This window comes from Podarcis bocagei (genome assembly GCF_964188305.1).
Source record: "Podarcis bocagei genome assembly, chromosome: 3".
Taxonomy (NCBI): Eukaryota; Metazoa; Chordata; class Lepidosauria; order Squamata; family Lacertidae; genus Podarcis; species Podarcis bocagei.
In genome coordinates this window covers 62849818-62859487 of record NC_138127.1, presented here as the reverse complement: position 1 = coordinate 62859487, position 9670 = coordinate 62849818, and the positions used below count along the sequence as shown (strand labels likewise).

General features: G+C 38.5%; 1 protein-coding gene across 4 annotated transcripts in view; it reads right to left on the bottom strand.

Moving 5' to 3' along the window:
- The window catches only part of SLC35F3 (solute carrier family 35 member F3), a 96435-nt gene that overhangs the window by 16405 nt on the left and 70360 nt on the right, over positions 1-9670 (bottom strand). For all 4 annotated transcript variants that reach the window (XM_081186224.1, XM_081186225.1, XM_081186226.1 and 1 more), the window contains one exon: positions 8667-8991. In XM_081186224.1, the coding sequence (XP_081042350.1) occupies positions 8667-8991 (325 nt within the window). The remainder of the gene's footprint in view (positions 1-8666; positions 8992-9670) is intronic.

Sequence of the window (9670 nt, the reverse complement as noted above, 5' to 3'; positions counted from 1 at the left end):
CGGATTTCCTCCGATCGGGAGGAACCCGCTCTGTGGAAAACAGGGTCTGAACCGCCACGGCGAGGCGGAGACCCATCAAAAACCACAGGCGGGAGAAGCCTGTGGACGTGGGATTCAGCTGGCACCTTTGCACCCCCTCCACTCGCGGGGAAACCCTGTTTTGGAGATCCGGAGCGACGTGGGGTGAGTGGCGCGGTGCTTTGAATCGACTGCTTCTTTCCCGGAGTGAAGCCGCATTGCTGTTGCCGGAGAGTGCTGACTTTTTCCTGTGGACAATTGGATTTCAAACAACTGCCTGTGAGTAGAACGGAAAATTGGACTGTGAAAATTTTTTAATTAGGCACCGAAAGCGGGAAGGTCTAAACAGGAAGTCCGCCTTCTGCTTTTTGTAGATAGATTGAAGCAAAGACACGGCAAGCTAGAGTTCAGAAAGTCGTTTGTAAAGGACTAAATTTTCATCATTTAAAATTACTGAACCCCCCTTGGAAGCAGGAGAAGAGGGGGGAACCTTTTTTAGACTGTTTAAACCTGCAGAAGAGAGAGTAAAGAAAGGCAATTTCCCACCCTCTTGAACCTGGGAGCGGGGTGTCAGGACAGACGTTCTGGGGAAGTTCATTGACTATGGACAAACGTTTCTGACAGATAGTTAAAAGAATAGAAACATATTCCATTGTTCCCTTTCGCTTTTAAAAGGAACAAAATATTGACAAAATATCTGAAAAAGGAAAACTTTGTTGCTAAATCTGCCTTTAAAAAAAAAAAAGAGGAGAAAAAAAGACGGATACAAATAGAAATTGCTTCCCCTAGAGGGAGCTTGTGAAACTGTTTTTAAAGTCGAACTGGGGAGTTTTGCAGTTGTAAAAGATTAAAGATCGTGGGACCAGACTTCGACCTTGAACAAGAATGTGCTCAGAGGCTTTGGTGCTTGCCTTTTGCAAGACAAGTGCTGTATTGGAACAGTTACATGAGAAAATGTATTTGATGACAGCTGCAATAGGAAATTTTGGACAGGCAGTGGGTACCTATATAGAACCCACTCAGGAATTAATCCAGGAATGCGCTTTGACAAATGAGATGAGGGAGGAGGCTGTTGCTGGACCTCGGGTGGCAGAGATGGAGGGAGCTGTGGCCCAGCAGGAACATGAGTCGTTGGACTTGATGAATGAACCTAGAAAGAGTCAGACTTGGAGAGATGGAGTTCTGCTTGGCTTGGAGATGGGGGGCTGGATGGACCCCCCTATGCAGAGATGTTTTGACTTTTCAAGTCTGGCTTTAGGCCGGGGGGAGCTCGGAGCTGTGGGGGCCCCTAATTTTGGAGGGGCCTTGAAACATGCCTTTAAATATCACATGGATTTCAGTGTTGACCATGGAAAAGGGGCTGACTTGTCGAGAAGGGACAAAAATATTGTCAAGTTGTAGTCTCCCAGAGTGAAAGGAGCAGAAGACAAAGTAAAGTACAGGTATAAACATGAAGAAGACCTGCGGAAGGGACATGGAAAAGACCTAAGAGCCTCGGATATAAGGTCACCAGGTTGATGGACTAGATGGATGGGACAGAAAGGACTGACAAAACCCGAGACCAGGAGAAGAGACGATGGATGAAGATTGGAAGAAAGTTTTAAAAATTTAGAAAAGTATCGTAAAATTAATGAGTATTAGAAAAATGTTGGAATGAAATTATGTGGCTTTAGCAGAAATGTTAAAAAGAATTATGTAAGAATATGTTATGGTTAAAAGAATTCGGTATAAGTAAGAATTAAGTTTTAAGTTTTAGGGTTTTTTATGGTAAGATAAGGTTAAAATAGATTAAGGTAATTTAATGACAGAATATTGCGAAAGATGGAAAGGATTTGCTGAGATAATTAATAACTAGAATACAAAAAAGGGAGGTGTGAGGAGGTCGATGAAATAAGTTAATGAAAGTTAAGGATTTGGGAATATTGGATTTGTTTTTAAATTTGTTGTATATTTTTGTTTTTTGATTGTGTGTTTTGTTTTTTCTTTTTGATTTTGGTTTCTATTGATTTGTATTGTTTAATTGTTACTTTTATCTCCTGTTGTCTTTCTTTTTCTCTTTTTCTTGTTTTTTCCTTCTTTTTTTCTTTGCAATTTTAAAATTTTTAATAAATATCATTTTAAAAAAACAAAAAAAACCCTCTATCATTGTTTAAAACCACCACTTCCCCCCACAATCATGCTAATAAAATTTATTTATTTTCTTACATTTCTATTTCGCCTTTCTTCCACCATGGAAACCAAGGCATAACATGGGCTTCCCAGGTGGTCTCCCATTCAAGCACAGACTAGAATCAAACCTGCTCAGCATCACTGGCATGGTGGTCACATGAGTCTTCAGACTATATGCTGGGACCTGAATCTTTTCTGCAACTCTGCTTATCTATATTACTGATATACCGGTTGTGCTTCTCTAATAATTGCTGAGGCCCTTTTCACTCATTATGTTAAACATAACTATGAAGGTGAGGGGAATGTACCCTGTGTACTCTGCCCTGGCTTCTGCTTTGTACCCACACTTGGGTAAAGGTGTGAGGAAAAGTTTAAACACATTCAAACTGTGTTTGTAAGCTATGTGAAACTTTCATGTGGATGGATCCTATAGTCTGTATATGTATAGGCCCTTTTTGCATCTTCAGCCACCCAAATATTGTTCAAGAATTGCTATCTTTAAATGCAGAGTCTATTATTATTATTATTATTATTATTATTATTATTATTATTATTAATACTACTACTCTCACAAATTCCATTTTTAAGAGATTTTGGCTCTTCTTCAGACTCTTCCTAAGTTCGCCTGCTGTCTCCACTGACCACCAGACCACACTGACTGGATGAAGCTTTGGCTGTCCTTTTGTGCAATTTCTGTCAGGATCACCTGCTGTATGCCTTAGAGTGGCGGAGGGTGGCTAACCTATGATCCTTTGGTATTGTTGGATTACTGCTCCTGTCAGCCCCCACAAAGTGGTCAGGCAGTCCAACAACACTTGGAGGACTGCTGGTTATCAAAACAGTAAACAATTTCATAAGCAGTTTGTATTTCTGTTGTATTTCAACTATCTGAGATGTTTGTACATTAACATGAGACGTTTGCAACTTGAATGGGAAAACACATTTTACTTTCATTGATGCTGTAGAACTACATCGATTTAAATATGCTGTGCAGTTGTGGTTGAAATTAAATCCTTCCATCTTCAGAGGAAGGAGGAATAGAAATTATTTAGCTGATCACAAGCAGAATTTAGACCTATCTATCTGTCACATGGGCTTTTATGACTTGCAGCAGCCACTGGAACTGTCTGTCTTCCTTAAGATGTTTAGGCTGAGAAACAGAGCCATCAACTTTATATACTAAACTAATAACATGTTACCAAAATAGCCTAACAGTGCCTTTAAATCATAATTAAGTGAATTAAATGAAAACTTCAAAATGCTCTGATTATACTATGATAATAAGCTTGCATGAAAACATACCAGTCAGTCACCTATCTATAGATTACAGCTTTATTTTGCTCCAGTTACAATTTAGGCAGAGAGAGACATGAAACCCCAAGAACAGGACTTAACTTTTGAACTTGCTGCAGGTTTAAAGCTTCCAATAAAGTTCCTTATAAAAATCCAATTACCGTACTTTTAGTTCTTATTTTAGGCAGTCTTTCTCCCTCATGTATACATGTGTGCACACACAATGACCAGGCTAGATTCAAGTTACAAGAAAGGAGGTTCCAACCAGTGCTTTTTTTCTAGAAAAATAGGTGTCGGCACTCACCATGAAGTTGTTACAGGAAGTACCACATGTTTTAACAACAACAACAAAAAGAGGTGCTGGTACTGCATAACCTTGAGTACCCCTTGGGGGGAAAACCACTGGTTCCAACTAAAAATCAGGAAAAACTTTCTGACAATAAGAACTGTTTCACAATGGAACAGACTCCCACAAGAGGTAGTGGACTATCCTTCCTTGGAGGTTTTTAAGCAGAAGCTGGATGGCCCTCTTTCATGTATGATTTAGTTGAGATTCTTACATTGCAGGGGGCTGGACCTGGTTAGAGAAGGCTGAACTGGAATAGCACTGAAGACCAAAACTAGAGAAATAAAAACAGCAAAGCTTTAACATCCTAAAACTAGAATATAAACCACAAAATGGAAGGTAAAACCTGCAAGAACTGGAAACAGAACTTTACAATAGGATGTCTGGAAGCCATAATTGTGCAATTGCTGATAAAAGTCTAAGCATTTGACAACTTAATAATTGAATAATGAGCTCCAAAGTGACTGATACCCTTGTGTTGACGCCTAACACTTAGAACCATTACAAAGAGAAGTTCAGTGAGAACTAAGTTAGGTGAGGAGCAGGACAGAGAACCTCTGACATTTCTAAGTTTAGACAATTATATGGTCACTCTATCACCTGTAAAAATTCAATACTCATGCAAGTCAAAATTCAAGTAGTCAATAAAGTAATTGATAACCTTGAACATATCCATAAAGCCAAGGCCTCTATAAAACCAACAACACTATAAAATATTATATGAGTGAATCATCTTGGTAAACCTCATAGGCCATTTATTCTAAGCATCAAGTAACTCTTCAATAACATTTTAAACAGCCCTAAGACACCATGGCTGTTCTCAAAACAGAGTTCATATGGTGTACAAAACAGATGACCAAAAACAAACAAACCAAATGACCATTATGTAACAGAAAACTTTGGGACAACCCTTGCTTAAGCTGTTAAAAATGTATCAGAAATTAATGTATTTTTTGCCTTATTAATTAATTTAGTTATGCTATCATCTATTTCAACCAGGCAGAATCAGAAATATCAATCCAGCATAGTATACTGTCAGTTGAAAACCAGGTTCTGGCATAGTAATGTACTGACTCACGTACTTGGACATATAAATCAATAAAACTGCTCCAAAGCTATCCCTTCCCAGCTATGACCTCAACAGATCCCATAATCTAATCATAGTCAGCTGACTAGAACTAGTAGATGACTTTGAGATTTCTTGAGAAGCAGGAAGAAATGGTGAATAATGTAATTCTGTGTAGTTAATTCTCAGCCTGTTTCCTGTAGGAGGTTTTTGGCAAGAACTGAGGATCACTGTCACAGTTGTGTTATGATTTGATTTTGCCTGTAAATCTGTTTATGAATTTGGCATTCTTAGGCATTCTGGAGATAATGTTGTAAAGCTTTATGGCTGAAGTGAGATTTAAATCAGGGATTTCCCAGATTAGTGTAGTGCCCCATGGCTGCAAAAATAAATAAGTTTTCAGCTCTAAAGGCTAAACCAATCTATCCAACCTAGTCCTTTCCAGATGTTTTGGCCTATAACTGCTCACCTGTCCATGTCAGCATGGCTGTAGTCCAACAAAATGTCTGAAGGGCACCAGATGGGGCTGGGCTAAATAAATAACATGTATGCAACTTACTGAGAGACACTCTTAGTAATATTTTTAAATAGTTTGGAGGTGCTTGCCTGGCTTGAAGGCAAGAAGACTAGCCTGCAATATTTCAGATACATATATAAAAACAAGAATCAAAACAATTACTCTCTAAATGGCCTACTGGAGACAAACATAACGAGGAATCTCATGCACGTAGGAGTAAAAATTACCCATGATATTCAATAGATGATAAAATTTTATAGGAAATAATGCCCATTTTATTTAACCCAGTGGAATCAGAGGAAGGACTTTGATGGAGCAGGTAGATTTGTCAACCAAGCTTTAGCATGTGGGCTGGGACACACTTTTAGGGGCAAAGCTTTACACTTTGGATATGACATGTCCAACACACAAAAAATAAGCACCTTGGGGAGTAATTAGGAAGGTGGAAGTAAAAGGTGAGACCAAGAGAAATTTCCAGTCTACTCTTGGTAGATAAGATTTATATGGAGTGAGTTCTGTCTTACGAACATGGATAATGCTTGAAATGTGCTAGGTAGGTTGCTATGCAATGGGGAAGCTAGACCATTGTGCCAGGTCTGTTGACTCCCAGGGTACATTCTGAAGGAACATGAGGCTGCCAATCTTGCTGCAACTAAAGATGTTTGGGTCTAGTCAGTGCCTGGGAACCAAATTTATATTGCAATGAGTTCCATGATAGATGAAAAGTTGGATATAAATGCTAGAAAGTAAACAGAATAGAGACATTTTAGAATAGAAGAGAATCATATTTAGAAGGGACCCTGAGGATAATCTAGTCCACCCCCTTGCAATGCAGGAATATGCAGCTGTCAGGGATCCAACCTGCAACCTTGGCATTATCAGCAGGACCAGCTGAGCTATTCAACAGATTTTAGACACCGGCATTTTGTTCTCTAGCATTGTTCCACAATCAAGACTGGAATACCATCTTCAAAACTCTACCAGCTGTTTCTCCAAATGTTGTCTACCTTTCATAGACAATCATGTGGTCAATTTATTGGCCTTTGGATTTCTAAGAACCTGACTGTAAACATAATCTTGGTTTTCTTCACAACCGCAAACTAAGCTTGAGGAAATGTGAGACCTCTGAGTCAATGTTCTAAGAAGAGCTTGGTATACATCTTGCTCAGTCCTACTACAATGTACTTTTGTTTTACTTTTCTCTAAGCAGTGCAATATTTTTAGATGAGGCAATAGAAGAAAATGTACTACTCTCTGGATAAAATGCAAAAACAATGAATGTCCTGGTGAGAAAAATCAGCAGCCAAGTAGCATTTGATTTTTGTTAGACAACATATTAGTAATATGGACATAATGGATGTAATGTATCTGACTAACAATCAGTAAGAAAGTATATACAGAATTTAGGTTAGTCCTAAATTAGGTTAGATCTTCTGGCTGCTTCCTAGCACTGTTATGCATGTGTTCAGGTAGATCCAGGAAACAGAGATCTCTCACCTACTGAAATCTTTCTAATCTTTGCAGAGCATCTTATTTATATACTGCAGTTCAGGGCTACACAACCTCTCCAAGAAGACGTCACACAATAAGAATAATAAAACCAATAAAATAGGATAAATTTGCAGTCTCAAAACAATTCAATCTGAAGGCCAGAAGTAAAGCAGTAAAACAGCAGCTGTGGTTGAAATTACAACATAAAGCTGAGGCTAACCTCAAATTAATTAAAAGTGGATGTAACCAGCCAGGTCTTTAGAGTCCTTTTTTTTACCAATTATTTTTATTGATTTTCCAATTTTTTTAACTGTCACCAAGTCAATACAAATTCAATACAAATTTAAAAAGCTGACTCCCCCCCCCCGATGTCCCCTCTATTTTCCTCCCTCCTTTGCTGTACCCAATAAAATAACTTTTCCAACTATCATTTCAAAATACATTCATCCCTTCTCCCTACACACCACCTGTTCATTTACCAGTTTCTGCTATGGCTTTTATACATTGTAACAACCTGTCCTTAAAGAGTAGAGTAAATACTCTTTTATCTATCTATAATAGTCATTTATCAATTTTGATGGAAATGTTTCAGTGTTTTAGAGTCCATTTTAAAGCAATCAATGGGGAAGCTTGGTGCACTTCCCACAGGAGAGTGTTTCATGGTTATGGGGCCACTACTGAGAAGGTCCTGTATCTTGTATCAATCCATCTGATGGACCTTGCCGGCAGGTCCACAAGTAACGTCTCTGTGATCAAATAAAGAGAGAGAAATCTGGACCACAAAATATATTGTAGAAACTCAAATCTTAGAAAAATGTATAGATCAAATAGGAAAAGGATAAAATATGAAAAAAGTCTCAGCAGGTTCTATGCTTTATAAAATGGGAAACCTCTCAGCTGTGTAAGAAAATAATTACTACCACACCACATTCAGATATGTAAATTATTGCTGTAGTTTTCCTGGTTATAATGCACTTCTGTTCTGGTTTCTGACATTCCCTTTACACTTTATTTCTGGTTGTATTATGGAACTGTGGCTTTCTGATAGATATACTACCATGTCACACTAATTCTCATACCTACCAGGGGATGTGGTGTGGCATAACAGCAGACATCATTGGACATGGCACCACTCCTCCCCCTTTATGTACATGTGCACTTCTGTTCCCCCATGAAAATGTCTGGAAAGAATGGTATCCTGGCAAACTGCATCAAATGTCAACAAGCAATTTTTTTTGAAGGGGTGGGGGTGGGGAATAACAGGGTTGCAAATGATATTTTCCTGGAAGCAATTAAAACTAAAATGTGCACTAAACTCCCAGTAGATTCCACAACTTTTTCAGATGAAGTTTTTACATTGTGTGAAATATCACATAAAACACAAATCAAATCAGGTAAGGAACTGTCGGGGGGGGGGGGATGGAATAAAATTCTGTCTAAATGCAGGCTGCACTTTTTGAAGACCACTAGAAATATCAAGTGAAGGATACATTGGTGCTATCTGTGATGGTAGCATGATGTTTTGAAGCAGCAATAATACTGTCACACTTAAAGACATCTCATTTACATTGACTGTTTCCCCAACGCCAAACCTTTGCTATTTCCCTTTTTATTTCTCTCTCCTTTGACCCATACCCCCTCCATTCCTTTCTTTTGTTTATCAAACAATTCCTAATCATATCTTGCAACAATATGAAGGAGAATTTAATACAATACCAATGAAAATAACATAAGGCAGCACAAGTAAAGCCATGAATCTGCCTTACCTGTATTTTTGTTGTGGAGACTGTTTTTCAGCTGACTTACAAACATGTCCAATGTAATACAAAGGAAAGAATAAAAAGTTCCAGTTTGTTGCAAACCATGTCAAAGTGAAGGGCGCATCAAATTTCTTAAAGGTCAGTTTTGCTAGCTGGGTTGAACCTGACCAGGAGGAGCAGACGCCAAGCACCACCAATACACCCCAGAAAATTTTCTTAAGCTGGGTCACAGAGCATGTCCAGCAACATCGGCTCCCTCTTCCACCAGCTTCCATCCCAGCTTGTGCCTGGGCTTCTGCTGGGGCTGGGGAATCATGGGAACGCTCATCCCCTGCGGAAAAAAAGGGAGAAGACGAGATAAGGATGTTGGAATCAGCAAAGAATATTCTGCACAGTTTTATTTTACAAGCAGCAAATCCTGAGATATTTCATGCCTGGTTCTCTACCCAAGTAGAGAATGTGCAGCTATATACATGCTATACTTCTAAAGCACACCTGAAGCACTTTTTCTCCAAAGAATTCTAGGCACTGCAGTTTTTTATGGTTTGGTGGGCATGGCCAAACATACAACTATTTAGTTCTAACAGAGAAAGAAAGAGCCTGAAAAAATAAGAATGAAGGCTAGAATACAATGAGTAAGGATATTACTGCCAAACCAGCCAGCAATCACAATAAATGCAAGTAGGTATTGAAAGACTTATAGCCAGTCCAAATGTAATATTTACTATGTGTTTGATTGAATTTATCATTGGAGTAGAACCAAAAAACATAACAAAAGAGGAAGGCATATCACACTATTAATATACATATTTGGAGAAAATTAATCCTAGAATTACTAACAGCAGATTTTACTGAGCTTTTACCTGTAACTCAGACTTTATTGGCTTTGCTCTAGCTGAGTCACTTCTTAAATAATCTTTAGAAAGCACCCAGTGAAGTCATGGCCATTTAGGAGCAGAAGGAAATACAATTTCTCTTGAAATTTGCTATACCAATCACAAAACATATGT